A 15,144-nucleotide genomic window follows, 5' to 3' on the forward strand; every position below is an offset into this window, starting at 1 on the left:
GTGTCGACGTATCGGTATCTCTATGTGTATCCGTACGTTGCGAAACCTCTCTATTTGCTTTACACAAATTACGCTTACCAGAATAAGGTTACCAGCCAAACTACCAAGTAGGCCTACTTAGTAAAATGTATTACTGGTATCCTGCTCATTTTTGCTTAGCAGAAATTGTTAAGCAATATTTCCTGCTTAGACATCTCTTTGAAATTGGGCCCTGGTAGTTTATTTTCTTTAATTTAAATTTATTTTAATTCTTCGGATTATACAATTAAAACGAGCACAGGGCGTCCAGGGAAGGGTAAAAGTAAAAATAAAATAAAAACTGTCATAAAAAAAATGTGGCCTACCCAGACCTTGTAATCCCATCCGTGCTTCATCCGAAATGTATGCACTTTCGTTGTTATTGTTTCTTGTCAAAGTTCAACAGGAAGTTGTTGCACAATTAGGTGATATCGTTTCCCACCAAATCTATATAACTCTTGACACGCGACAAAATAACTCACAACTGGCAGCTCGTTACACAGTGTGTGGAAGTTCAAACTTGTTCAAACGATGGGAAAATGTAAGTATACATTGGTTTGCATAAAACTAACTTGATAACCAGCAATGGAGAACTGTTGGTAGTATAAAACACTGTGAGAAACGGCTCGCACTCTGAAGAATCAAGGTAGTTTGTTTTGGTAATTTCTCACTCAAATAATAATTAACTGAAGCTGGAGCCTTTTTGTTATGCACCTGAAATCACCTAAAGTAATCATTCAACAAGGGTTTCACTGTTTTCTTGCAATTTCGGTGACAAATTGAGCCAAAATTTGCACAGGTTTGTTATTTTATGCATGTGTTGGGATACACCAAGTGAGAATACTGGTGTTTGACAAATTTATACCAAACGTGTCCAGAGTGCCAATATTGTCTTCCAAACATGTATGCATGTAATGCTATAGTTAAGAGTGTATATTTTGCCATTTTATTTTGTTTCCCTCAACACTACCGACGGAGAGGAAATGAATTGCAAACCGATGCTTATCGGGTGACAAATTGACGTACACAATCAGCTTTTGAACAATGCATGCTATGTGTCAGCCGTTATGTGTTTCAATTATGGACAGTAAAACCAAAACCAACAAGTGTTGTGTTGCGGATGGCTTACGACTTGCTGTTGCAGAAAAATAGAGTATGATCAACTATTCGCATTCTGTGTTATTTTCATCCGTTGGGTAACGCAATGCTTATGTGTAGGCCAAATAATCAAGAATAAGAGACCATGACAAACACATTATTTTGCAGTTGAACACATGTCAATCGTTATTTGTATTTGTCTTTTATTGTCTGTAGTCTTGTTGTTAGATTTATCATGTGGGGAGTTGTGTGTTCATCGTCTGTCCGTCTTCTGTCTGCCTGCCCGTCTGTATGTCTGTTTTGTGCTGGATCTTTGGTTTTTTTGGGGGTGTTTGTTTGTTGTGTATTTTGTGTGTGGGTGTGTGTGTGTGTGTTTTTATTTTTATGGACTGCATGAATGTCTTGTTTGTCTCAGATAATTGAACTCTACATCAGGTCATCATTGAATTCAAAAGAAATTCGTCATCTTTTTAAAATGTCGTTGTCGACCACGTTGGGGGTGCCAAAATTAAAGGGGCACGTTGCCTTGGATCGGACGAGTTGGTCTATAAAAAGCTTTTGCATCCGTTTGTGTAGCAAGATGTTTTAAAAGTGGAATACACGTATACATCTTTCTACCAAACAATGTTTAAAAAGAATGGTGTATCAGAATGAAACTAAAAACACGGAAACCGTTTTGCTTTATTTTATGTTTTTTCCCCCTTTAGATTATTAACCACAATTTCCCCGGTATTGCTTTTAAAGGTGCAATGTCACTCATGATATCTGATAGAAATGTCATTTGTGAGCAAAAAAGGGTTAGAAAATGTCTGTACACACGTTTATGGGTCCTTAAATGACGGCTTAGTTAAAGGAAGTGGACACTATTGGTAATTACTCAAAATAAGTATTAGCATAACACTTACTTGGTAACGAGTAATGGGGAGAGGTTGATGGTATAAAACATTGTGAGAAACGGCTCCCTCTGAATTAACGTAGTTTTCAAGAAAGAAGTAATTTTCCACAAATTTGATTTAGAAACATAATTCTGAGGTCTCAGAATTATGTTTTGAGGTCTCGAAATCAAGCATCATTCTGAAAGTACACAACTTCGTGTTACAATAGTGTTTTTTCTTTTATTATTGTTTCGTAACTTCGATGACAAATTGAGCTCAAATTGTCACAGGTTTGTTATATTTTATACATATGTTGAGATACACCAAGTGTGAAGACAGGTCCTTGACAATTACCAATAGTGTCCAGTGTCTTTAAACAAAAATACGATTCAATCAAATTCTCAAGAACATTATATACAAAATGTTTTTGGATTTGTTTTGCTCACAAAACTTATCCGATGGCCAAAGTTAATCTATACTTTAAAGGCCTGACACATGACTGTTATGATTGCAAAGTAACATCTGACACGCAATGTAAACAAAAACGGTTATCGCAATACAAATTCATATTGACTGCTACTATAGTTATCAGGGGATCACCTATGGTGTCTTGATACTTGATGACCAAAGTACATTAAGAACAAGATTAGCTAGAAGGAAACAATACAAAAATATTTTCAATGTTAACAACAACAAAAATGAAACGTGTTTAACTATGACCAGCTCAGTAGGGATTCAGAAAATCAACATGCAGAATTTATTTTCAGGTTATAGTTGCAATTGATAGCATTTAGAGCACACCATTCCGTTGAACAATGTTAACATTAATGTTATTGAAATTATCAAACAAAGGCAAAATGTATCTATTATCTCAGTGCAGTCGCTGTTTCATTGCTGCAAATTTGTTTGTAAAACTCGTATACAGACCACTAATTATATTGTGAAGTATACATTGTAACGCCCCTTATTATTAGAAACAAATCACAGTGGTGACACCTTTGGTGTCATATATTTAACCGTTACACGAGTAAAAAGCAGGTACAAACATATCTTATTGTGGTTTACTTTGTCTGCAGTTTGGTTCAACGTCTTGGCTGTCTTGCTAGTTTTCATAAGCGGTCCTGTTAACGTAGGTGAGTGAAAAGATTACGCAACCATTATGTTTTGTTGTTGTTTTTGTTTGTTCTTCTTCTTTTTGGATGTCGGTCTTGTACACCACACCCTTTTCAATCCTTGACTCGTTACACAGTGGCCTACGGAACGCCAGACTGGTCCCATAAAGACATGCACTGATCTTTACAGGCCCAATCAAGTCATTGGATGTAACAATGATTTCATTGGATGAACAGGCAGTGACGTAAGCGACCACATCTGAATTATGAGTGGTCGGAGGTGATATAGTTTGTCAGCTTGCACTTTCGGTCACTACCAGACGTCGCCGTACTGCTGGCCCGCGAGACTATTACAGCAGCTCCGCAACAACTCGACTATCTCCTTGTCAGGTGCTAACTAATTGGGTCTCAAAATTCATCACTGCAATAACCTATCTTTTTGAAAGTTTGTATGTACTCAGCGCCTTGAGTACCTTGTTTGGTGGATACGTGCGATATAAGACTTCGATGTTATCTCACCGCGTGTGACTTGTCCACAAGTTTAGGTCATTGCATGCAGCGGGTGGATGGGACGTGCAGAACTGAATGCGAAGCTTTTTTTGTGAAACGGATGTGAGGTCAAAGGCTCATCTGGCAGGATCCGGTGCCATGGGGAAATCTGTCCCGGAGGCGAGTTTTTTTCTGATTGCCGTCCTTAAAAAAATGTTCCTGAATTTGTTTAAGGCATTCCTTTTCTTGAAACGATTTAAAGGCAGTGGACAATATTGGTAGTTACTCAAAATAATCATTAGCATAAAACCTTACTTGGTAACGAGTAATGGGAGAGGTTGATAGTATAAAACATTGTGAGAAACGGCTCCCTCTGAAGTGACGTAGTTTTCGAGAAAGAAGTGATTATCATCGAATTTGATTTCGAGACCCCAGAATTAGATTTTGAGGTCTTGAAATCAAGCATCCGAAAGCACACAATTTCGTGTGACAAGGGTGTTTTTTCTTTCATTATTATCTTGCAACTTCGACGAACAATTGAGCTCAAATGTTCACCGGTTTTTTGGATAGTATGCATAATGTTGAGATACACCAACTGAGAAGACTGGTCTTTAAAATAAAATAAAACCAATCCCCACTGAAAGCACTACGATAGTAGTAACTTTAATATACAGAAGCGTAATTTAGTTCCCCGAGATAATGTTCCCCATAAATGGGAAATTAGCATTGCCATATCGGGGAACCGAACCTCCGGGGGACAGAATCTCCTTCCACACCGGCCCGGCAGATAGAAGTGTGACATCTGGGCCTAATTTCATAGAGCTGCTAAGCACAAAAATCTGCTAAGCAAAACATTTCTTCCCAGATAAAAACAGGATTACCAGCCAAATTTCCATTTGTTGCATAGTGCTTGTTACTGGTATTCAGCTTTTATCAATGAAGAAATTTCATGCTAAGCAATTAATGTTTGTGCTTAGCAGCTCTATGAAATTGGGCCCAGATGTTCAGGCTGCAAAACATGCAATAACATATTGCTTATTTATGTGTGTTGTATAGTGACTTCACTGCGCTGCCATACGTGCACTAATTTGGCGGCAAGCAACAGCCTAGTAGAGACCGGCCTCTCAGCTAACAAGGCATGCGAGATCTTTGACCCGACTGGTGTCAGTCAAGAAGAGTGTCAGGAAAGCTCAAATGGGAACGAGGTTGTCGCCTGTGAGAAATGGGAGGGTTCGTTTACCGTCAGCATTCCTCTACGTAAGTCCTTAAAGGGAAGGTACACATTTGGTAATTACTCAAAACAAATATTGACTTAAAAACTGACTTGGTAACGAGCAATGGAGATGTTGATAGTATAAAATATTGTGGGAATCGATCCCTCTGAAGTAACGTAGTTTTTGAGAAAGAGGCAATTTCTCACCAAAATAATAAAAGACTTCTAGCTAGAAGTCTTTTATTCCTATCTGAAAGCACACAAATTCGTCCAATAAGGGTGTTTTTTTTCTTTTTTCATTTTCTCCCAACTCCGTTGACCAATTGAGCTCAAATTTTCACAGGTTTTTTATTTTATGCATATGTTGAGATACACCAAGTGATAACACTGGTCTTTGACAATTACCAATAGTGTACCTTCCCTTTAATAATCATTTCATTTTTTTCCAACAGAAATTCATAATTTAAAAGATACTAAACACGAGTTTCATTGACCCCATTTTTATCATTTGCTAATATTACAAAAACACAGGGAATATTTTTGCCAGTTATAAAACATTGTGAGAAACGGCTTCCCTAACTGTGAGAAAAGTTTCACCAACATATCATTTTAAAAAGTCGTCAGGCCGGATGCCCTTTTATATGCATCTGAAAGCACGCACATTTGTTCAACAAGGGAGTTCTTTCCCCCTTTTTCTTGCAACTTTGATGACCACTAACTTGAGCCCAACTTTTCACAGATTTGTTATTTATACATGTTCGGATACATCAATGGAGAATACTGGTCTGTAGCATATTGTGTCCAGTGCCTTTAAGTTATAACACTGTTCAGTATGCATCAGGAAATGACCAGATAAATTGGTTGCTTTGTTTCAGTTGGGTCTACACTAATATCAGGACAGAAGAGGGGTTGTGCACTCGTCCCAACTAGTGAGATGCACACGTGCACGCAATCGTCTGACGTCACAGCTTTTCTCTCGGATGCTGTCAATCTTTACCTTGCTGGTTTATTCTCACTCAGCGATGTGCAGGGAATGTACTGTGCGTGTGATCGGAATGACTGCAATGGTGTGAACGGGTTGAGGATCGCCAGACCATGGTTTTTTGTAGCTCTGGTTCTACTCTTTCAGGCTTTTTTACAATTTCATTTTCTATGTTAGCAATCGTCTTCAATAATGAATGGTGAATGGGAGACTTCTGGTGACACTATGGGTGGGAGCAGACTCCAATGGGTAAATCCATGGTTATTGGTAATGTGCGCATGCTCAGAACTACGCAAACAATGAACATATATCTGGTAAGTCTGCTGCCACCTAGCGTTCCATATTCCCCATTGGTTGGAATTTTGCTGGTGTGTAAACTGCCCCTGTCTTTAAGATAGGTACCTGCTTTTTAGATCCAGTGATTCCATTTGATACAATGATATTGGATAAACGCGCGCGCACAGTGACATAACATGCCAAACAGCACACTCAGTTTTTCAAGTCTGACATATAATTTGACTGCGTATCTCTGTGTGAAATAAATGTAGGCCAAAGGTAAATGTACACGCCGGTTTGGAGGCAGGTCTCTGGCGTTATTCACGTCAGGGCCCAATTTCATAGCGCTGCTTAGCGGCCGATTTTGTGCTTACTGTGCAATTTCTATTTCATAGCGCTGCTAACCGTAAGCACACGAAAAGGCATGCTAACCTTCCGGTGCTAACCGCACGAAAATAAATGACGTCACAATGCAAATCCACTGTAAACACGCAATATGGTCGCTGAATTTTTTTCTGCTAACCTGTGAAATACGCCAAGGCTTAAGCAAATTTGTCTGCTACAGTAAGCACGAAAATTTGCTTACTGTTAAGCAGCGGAATGAAATTGGGCCCAGATTTTCAGGCTGCACAGACAGAGCCAGGATCAGGAAGGGGGGGGGGGGGGGCACACGCACACAGAGCATCTCCTGAATGTTGACCCCTGCGTGTGTGTTCCCGATCCCATACCGTAAATTAACATGAACTGAAGGTGAAACACACAGTATATACTTTTATATTCAATTTGGGAGTTGTGTTTTCAAAACAACTATTTGAGTGTCATGGTCTTCGATTTTGTACAAATCTAAAATAACGTGCGGAATTCAGCATTCTAGACTGTATTAAATATTGGGTTTAGGGAAAACTCGCACAGCGCATGCAGGTGGAATTGATGTGTTAAGGGAAAAATAAACCTGTACTTGCTTTATAAAATTAAACGTTCGATGGTTCAAAGTGTTGTTCGTTTTTTGTTACACGACTCGTTTTAATAAAGTTTTTTTCACAAGTTAGTAATCCAAACACAAGACACGGCTTTTAAACGGGCCGTATAGCTGTTGCTCCTTATTATAGTTTAGGTTTTCCCGGCCAATTTCAGCAAAAATCCATTCATTTTAACTCCTGGCTCATTCATTTTCGTTTTGAAAATGAATGCACTTTGAATCAACATTCAAAAAGAGTTATTCAATTTCAAAAGTTTAGCATTCACTGGTCAGATAAAATCATTCAATTTCATTAGGCCGCAAGACTCGTTCAATTTCGTTAAAGCCAGCAGCAAGACCTGGTCAACCATTCAATTTCATTAATGGGCAAACATTTTCCAAATGTTTGCATTCAAATTCAAATTCTATGTTATGTGCTTATACTCATTCATTGCCGCCTATAAAGGCAGATACTCAGATTAATTTGTTTGAAATTTATATGTTTTATAATTCTAAGCTTTTTGTTTCCTTAAAAAATTCTTAACTTCTAGTTTGACATGTTCCGGACATAAGCAGAAACAAAGACAACAACATTTAAATATAGGATTTGAGGCATTGCATGGTGGGGTATCAATGTATATTTGGTTTGCGGTAACACCATGTGTGTATCTACTTGCCAGGTAGAGTTTGTTCTTAGAGAACTGTCTTGCTATATTCTACTGCCGCGGAGTAGATAATCGGAGGTTCGGGAGACTTCTCAGTTCTGAAAAGAACTGTCCTGCTTTTTAATTATAACCAGGACGGATGGTATAGAAAATAGACTGGACTACTACTTTAGCTTATAGGATCGTAATTAACTGTACTGCCGCGGAGTCAGTTCTGAATTGGTCTCAACGTTTCGACTAGCTTGCTCTAGTCATTAACACCACGCCTCTCTGTAGACTGCTCCCATGTATTTATCCGCAAGGATAAAGACAGGAACTTGCTTCTCAGAACCAGTGATCACAGTGGATACAATCATTTCATTGGATAAACGTGCAGTGACGTAGCACTTTGTATCTGTGCTTTGAATGGTCTGAGGTGACGTTTGACAGCCTAGCCGCACTTGCGGTCGTCTGCATATGAATGTGGGTGAAAGGTGTAGATGGACGGGGATTGACTTACTCCAGAGGCCACTCTCTGGCGTTAATCACGAGCCTCAAAGTGTGACGTCGATGTTAAAGGCATTTCCCCTAAAATAATTAATAGCATAAAACCGTACTTGGTAACGAGTAATGGGGAGCTGTATAAAACATTGTGAGAAACGGCTCCCGTTGAAGTAACGTAGTTTTCGAGAAAAAAGTAATTTCCCACGAATTGTATTGCGAAACCTCAAAACTAGATTTTGAGGTCTCAAAATCAAGCATCTGAAAGCACACAGCTTCGAGTGACAAGGGTATTTTTTCTTTCATAAAATATCTTGCAACTTCGATGACCAATTGAGCTCAAATTTGCCCCCGTTTATTATTTGATGCATATGTTGAGATAGACCAAGTGAGAAGACTCGTCTTTGACAATTATCAATAGTGCCCAGTGTCTTCAAGGCTACCACGTCTGCCGCTACAATATAGTGGGCGGGGAGGGTGAGTGGGAGGGGTAACCATGGCGACGTCGATGTACTGCAGCAGTAAGGAACTATATAAAGTACTGTATTATTTAATTGACAACCATGGTTCGTTTTTTTTTAGATGCAAATGACAAAGCGTTCATTTTCCCGCTCGATCAACACGAGCAGGTACGTGTGCTCTGAAATAGAAGCGGTAAAATAAAACGATGCTACCGAGCGAGGCCACTTGTTTTTGTGTGTTTTTTTTGCATCGCGACCAAAGATTGCTAGCGACTGCGGCTTTTACACAACACAATAATAATATACTACATGAATCACATGTCACGATGGGCCCAACAGAGAACTGGGTCATTTAGATAGTATGTTTTATTTTCTTATTTGTATTAATATGTCACAACATATAATGGATATTTCGTCACTTCTCTTGTACAAAGAAGTTGTACATCGGTAACACCAGTTGTTTATAAATCTAAGCTGTGTAATGTTATTATGATAACTTGTCTTGCTATTATTCTACACTACCGCAGAGTAGTAAAAAAAAAAAGATCTATTCCGCAGTAGTAGAATATAATATACTTGTCTTGCTATATTATAGCAATACAAGTTCTCAAAAGAAAATCGTGTACCCAACAAGTACACACAATGTGTATGGTGCAGACCGAGGACATCCTTTTGTTCTCCCATTGTTTTGGAGAAACGGCTCCCGTTGAAGTAACGTAGTTTTCGAGAAAGAAGTAATTTCTCACGAATTGTATTGCGAAACCTCAAAACTAGATTTTGAGGTCTCGAAATCAAGCATCTAAAAGCACACAGCTTCGAGTGACAAGGGTATTTTTTCTTTCATAAAATATCTTGCAACTTCGATGACCAATTGAGCTCAAATTTGCCCCCGTTTATTATTTGATGCATATGTTGAGATACACCAAGTGAGAAGTATTGTCTTTGACAATTATCAATAGTGTCCAGTGTCTTCAAGGCTACCACGTCTGCCGCTACAACATAGTGGGCGGGGAGGGTGAGTGGGAGGGGTAACCATGGCGACGTCGATGTACTGCAGCAGTAAGGAACTATATAAAGTACTGTATTATTTAATTGACAACCATGGTTCGGTTTATTTTAGATGCAAATGACAAAGCGTTCATTTTCCCGCTCGATCAACACGAGCCGGTACGTGTGCTCTGAAAAAAAAGCGGTAAAATAAAACGATGCTACTGAGCGAGGCCACTTGTTTTTTAGTTTTTTTTGCATCGCGACCAAAGATTGCTAGCGACTGCGGCTTTTACACAACACAATAATAATATACTACATGAATCACATGTCACGATGGGCCCAACAGAGAACTGGGTCATTTAGATAGTATGTTTTATTTTCTTATTTGTATTAATATGTCACAACATATAATGGATATTTCGTCACTTCTCTTGTACAAAGAAGTTGTACATCGGTAACACCAGTTGTTTATAAGTCTAAGCTGTGTAATGTTATTATGATAACTTGTCTTGCTATTATTCTACACTACCGCAGAGTAGTAAAAAAAAAGATCTACTCCGCAGTAGTAGAATATAATATACTTGTCTTGCTATATTATAGCAATACAAGTTCTCAAAAGAAAATCGTGTACCCAACAAGTACACACAATGTTTATGGTGCAGACCGAGGACATCCTTTTGTTCTCCCATTGTTTGGACGTCCCCTTTGGTTTTGTACACAAAATCTACCGAGGACTGTGGCCCGGTGTTACTTTTTCCCCGGATCCCTTTTGTTAAAGTCCTCGGTTATCAATAGTAGACATGCCCAATATCTACACATGGTGTTATCGCAAACCCAATATAGAAACCTCAACATGCAACAATATGCAATGCCTCAAATCACATGTAGGAAGTTGTAGCAACAAACCAGTGAGATCAGAGAAGAATCAGGATGCCAATGTATGACAAATTCTTAATTTTACCCGAAAGAAAAAAGTGTATATAACTTCCGTTTTTATTTATATTGACGAAAAACAATAATGCACAATACGTGTTTACTTTCACAAAATGACAATGACTTTCTTTTGTTACTCAAAACTTTGTCCTAATGTATTGCTCACAGATATTTATAATAATATAACTCTTTATGTACATACAATATACAAGGATTACAGCCAGTACTCACGTTTTCGTATTTTGCCTTTGTTCTCCTTAGGTTGTTATTAGGCAAACATTTAAACATTGTTATGCAAATTGTGAGTTAGTACTGTATTAACGATACTGTTCTACTTCTATCTGACGTTCACAACAGTAGCTACTGAAAACAAAAAATCGTAATAGTTTTGAATAATATGAAAAAAGAAATGCAAAATGAGCTAATTGTAAATTAGCGTCTTACTGATTGACATACAAAATAATTTATTTGATACATCAAATGATTTGATCACTGGGAGACTTTGGAACACAAGGTGGCAGCAGACCTGCTTACAAAGTTCTGAGCATGCGCACATTACCGAGAACAACGCATTTACCTGGCAAGTCTGCTGCCACCTAGTGTTACTTTATGCATATGTTGAGACACACCAAGTGACAAGGCTGGTCTTTGTAAATTTCCAATAGTGTCCACTGTCTTTAATGCTGTTAAAAGCACAGGTTGATACCTCTTTTGGTTCAGATTGTAAGAAGTAGAAAACAACAAGAGATACAAGTGAATTTGACTCATGACAGATATTTGTGTACTTTAGATATCTGCCATCCAACAATCAGTGTTGGGATATCTGTGACTGGCAAGGTGACTAGGTTAACAAAAGTTACCAATCAAGACTACAATATCACATGAACACAACACCTTTGGTCAATATATGCAGACCATACAAAGTTGATCAGTATAATGTTTTCATAATATAGCAAATATGGAATGTAATAAATAATACTCTGGGGGAGATATGACAGGAAATAGGGGTACAATAATTCAACAAGTCTGAATAAAGAGGTTTCTAAAGTCTAACGAAACACAAAACAGATACCCATGCGTTGACACTTTGTGTGTTCTTGTGACGCGTAACCATCACTATCATATTTTGCACACACCATAGCAACGGATACAGGAGCTCATACGTGTAGTAGAAAAACGGATACTATTTTGTGAACTTTTAGTTGTCTTTTTGTCTCAAAAACATTTCCCACAGAGTTGCTTTCACTGGTATCGTGCTTGATGAAAATAGAAAATTGTTAGTCATTTGCAAGCAAAATGATGAGAAAATGCAGTGTATAAAATACGGGGTCACTTTAGGTCATGCTTGTCAGGAAAAACACTCATGATGAATGCAAGTGCCCTATACCTATTATAGTTTGCGAAACAAAATCCAACACGCGAACGGATACAGTTATCATATCTGTATCTGCACGCTTGCGAAACCTCTCTATTATTTGCCAGAGAACGGAACCACCTTGTCCCATTGGTAGCAAACCCACCAACGGATAAGAGCACTGAACTCAAGCTCTGGTGATCCCGTTCAGCAGAGTGTGGGTTCGAATCCCAGTCGTGACACTTGTGACTCTGAGCAAGACTCTTAACCATAATTGCTTCTATCCACCAAGGGGTAAATGGTTACTTCAGAGGGAGTTTTATACAATCAACAGTTCTCCATTGCTTGTTACCATGTAAGTTTTTATGCTAACAATCATTTTGAGTAATTACCAAAGGTGTCCAGCTGTCGATTTCACAAAACTCTCCCTAACCTAGGATTAATCTTGGGACTTAGGACGAGTTCAGTTCCGTACCAAAAGACGTTGGTACACATTGAAGTGAACATGTTAAAGTGAAATCGGCTGCTGTGCCTTAAATGTCGAGTGTGCCACCAAAAATTGGTCAGGGTGAGTTTTGCCTGACTTGTGTTGACTAGATGGTTGCGAACAAGTTCCTACTCACAGGTGAAATTTATCCAGCGTTCCATCGGCGTATCTTAGGATTATGGCCCTGGGCTGGGGCCAGGACAAGCTGACCTGTCGCAGTTGGTTCATGGTGGGCGACGAGTCAAAGGATTTCGTCTTGATCGCTTTGACGCATTTTGTTGACGAGCTGATCATACCTCCAAACATTGAGCTTCCAGTCTGCGAAAATTTGAAGGTTTACATTTTTAAGAGGATTAATAGAGATTTCAGTTTACTGCCAATGTGGTGTAGCCTTTTAATTGGTAGTGCTTGGGAAAACTACCTGTAATTTGAATTTGACCTTTGGGTCAGCAAACCTGGGTATTTTAATCAACCAATTAATATCAAATTGTTTTGAATAGTATTAATACTTAATAAGAACAACTATAAATATAAATATTAATAGTATACTTGCGGGTACAACTATGGGTAAAAACTCTTTTGAAGGAGTGGTGGCTCTGAAAAGAGCCGGTTTGGTTTCGAGCCGGTTTGGTCTCGACGTTTCGAACAGTATACTCTGCTCGTCTTCATAATAAGATAATATTAATAAGAATCTTATAAGAATGCTCTGAGGATTTTGGAAGATTCTTACAAGATTCTTATAAGATTCTTATAGCATTCTTATAGGATTCTTATAGGATTCTCTTAAGATTCTTTTAAGTTTCTTGTAAGAGTATTATTTAAGGAGATTAATGAAACAGACATTCTAATATCATGCAAAGTAAGCACAAATTACATTTTCATCTAATCAAGGTGAAACTGAGTTTTCTGTCATTTCAATTTTCCAAACAAAAAGAAACCAAACAAATTTTACCTCAGAAATCTACAGCTATATAATATACATGTAAGACTTATAACTATTTTTATAAATGAAAAAAGCTAAAACTACCTGTTAACTCAAATGACGCGTGCACTAAGGAAAACAGACTAACATTTATATTCCCTTTCAAATCACCACACTAATCTATACGTACTACAACAAAATCTAGAAAGCTAAACAAAACAAATAAGCTAAACAAAATACCGCAATCCTTTGAAGAATGGCAGAAATGTATAGTTCTACTATTACATAATAACACAAATATTTATATAGGGCAGTACGAATCACAGATTCCTCATTCCTCAAAGAACTCAAAGTACCCTCTAAAGACTTTAAATATTGTATTCTCTCCACTATTTCCCCCATAAAGATTTAGACCCCAGAATTTCTTCTTCTATAGTTGTCCCCTTTACATTGTATTGGGTTCAAACAGTAGCATTGATTCTGTTGGATGCTTACAACATATCAGGCATACCACAATAACCAGAGTGTAACAGTTTGAGTGCTGCGTTACAGAGTGGTGTTGGACTGAGGACTGTTTACATGGATAATGCTTTACATTGGATCCAGCATACCATCATAATCAGAGTCCAGAAGTTTGGGTGTTGAGTTTACTGAGTGGTGTTGTTGGACTGAGGACTACACTAGTAAACAGATCAGGGCCCAATTTCATGTCTCTGCTTACCATAAGCAAATAATCTGGGCTTGGGTAGCAGGGAAATCTGCGCTTACGTCAAGTGTACTTCACAGGTTAGTGGGGAATTTTGGCATGCGTCCGCTTTGAGTAACTGTATGGTTTTGGACTGAGGACTGCACTAGTAAACAGAATGCTATATTTGGCATACCAACATAATCAGAGTTCAACAGTTTGGGTGTTGAATTAGAGTGTTAAATTTGGTTAGAGTGAGGAAGGATAATTGTAAAAGACTGAAGAGAGAGTTAATAATGCTAAGCAAGGCAAGTATTCTGTTAGTATTGCAGTTCAATCGCACTACAGCATCGTAGTAAAGGCAATTAACATCAAAATTACATTACACTAATCTAACTCTAAACATTGGAGAAAACTAAAATAAAATAAGGGTTTGTACACAAGGGTTCGTATAAGGGATGATTTGATAGTGGCTTGGAGAAATAAGTTAGATAATAATAATGTTGTTGATAGAGAACAGGGAAAAACAATTTAAAGGAACACGTTGCCTTGGATCGGTCGAGTTGGTCTTTGAAAAGTGCTTGAAACCATTTGTTACAAAATGCATATGGTTAGAAAGATAACTTAAAAGTAAAATATAATGATCCACACAAACATGCCTCGGAATTTCACGGTTTTCCTTTTATGTTGGCAAAAAAGCACGGTCGACCATTTATGGGAGTCAAAAATTTAACTCCCATAAATGGCCGACCGTGTTAGTCGACGAGGTAAAAGGAAAACCACGCAATTTGGAGGCATATTTGTGTAGATAATTGTATTCTACTTTTACAACATCTTTCTAACCATATGCATTTTATAACAAACGGTTACAAAAGGTTTTTCTAGACCAACTCGTCTGATCCAAGGCAACAGGTTCCTTTAAAAGTTATTCTTTCTCGGCAGCAAGGGCTTTACAATGGATTTTAGATTCATAGTCATTGAAGTGGTTTAAAAATACCAAACCTAGATCTCAACCTACATGTCCTATAAACCACATGAGTGGGACTGTTGTGAGGGCACCAAGACGAATACAGGGGGGCGGATAAAGGAAACGACCCCCACCCCTCTAGTGTTGATTAAGCATTAAGTAGTATGTTTGACTGATGA

At 38.2% G+C, this 15,144-nt stretch overlaps 2 protein-coding genes across 4 annotated transcripts in view; one reads left to right on the top strand and one right to left on the bottom strand.

Moving 5' to 3' along the window:
* The first annotated feature begins 474 nt into the window (after nucleotides 1-474).
* On the top strand, nucleotides 475-6,420 carry LOC117288394. Its single transcript, XM_033769240.1, has 4 exons — nucleotides 475-559; nucleotides 3,068-3,124; nucleotides 4,649-4,849; nucleotides 5,681-6,420. Exons 1-4 carry the CDS (start codon nucleotides 550-552, stop codon nucleotides 5,962-5,964), a joined length of 552 nt encoding a protein of 183 aa, XP_033625131.1. The 5' UTR covers nucleotides 475-549; the 3' UTR covers nucleotides 5,965-6,420.
* A 5,882-nt stretch (nucleotides 6,421-12,302) lies between these two features.
* Nucleotides 12,303-15,144, bottom strand: part of LOC117287878 (WD repeat-containing protein 7-like) — a 39,861-nt gene continuing 37,019 nt past the window's right edge. For 2 of the 3 annotated variants that reach the window (XM_033768470.1, XM_033768469.1), the window contains exon 25: nucleotides 12,303-12,709. In XM_033768470.1, coding sequence (XP_033624361.1) covers nucleotides 12,524-12,709 — 186 coding nt within the window. In that variant the 3' untranslated portion in view covers nucleotides 12,303-12,523. The remainder of the gene's footprint in view (nucleotides 12,710-15,144) is intronic. The other variant, XM_033768471.1, reaches the window with a different exon arrangement.

The sequence above is a fragment of the Asterias rubens genome, chromosome 3 (genome assembly GCF_902459465.1).
Source record: "Asterias rubens chromosome 3, eAstRub1.3, whole genome shotgun sequence".
NCBI lineage: Eukaryota > Metazoa > Echinodermata > Asteroidea > Forcipulatida > Asteriidae > Asterias > Asterias rubens.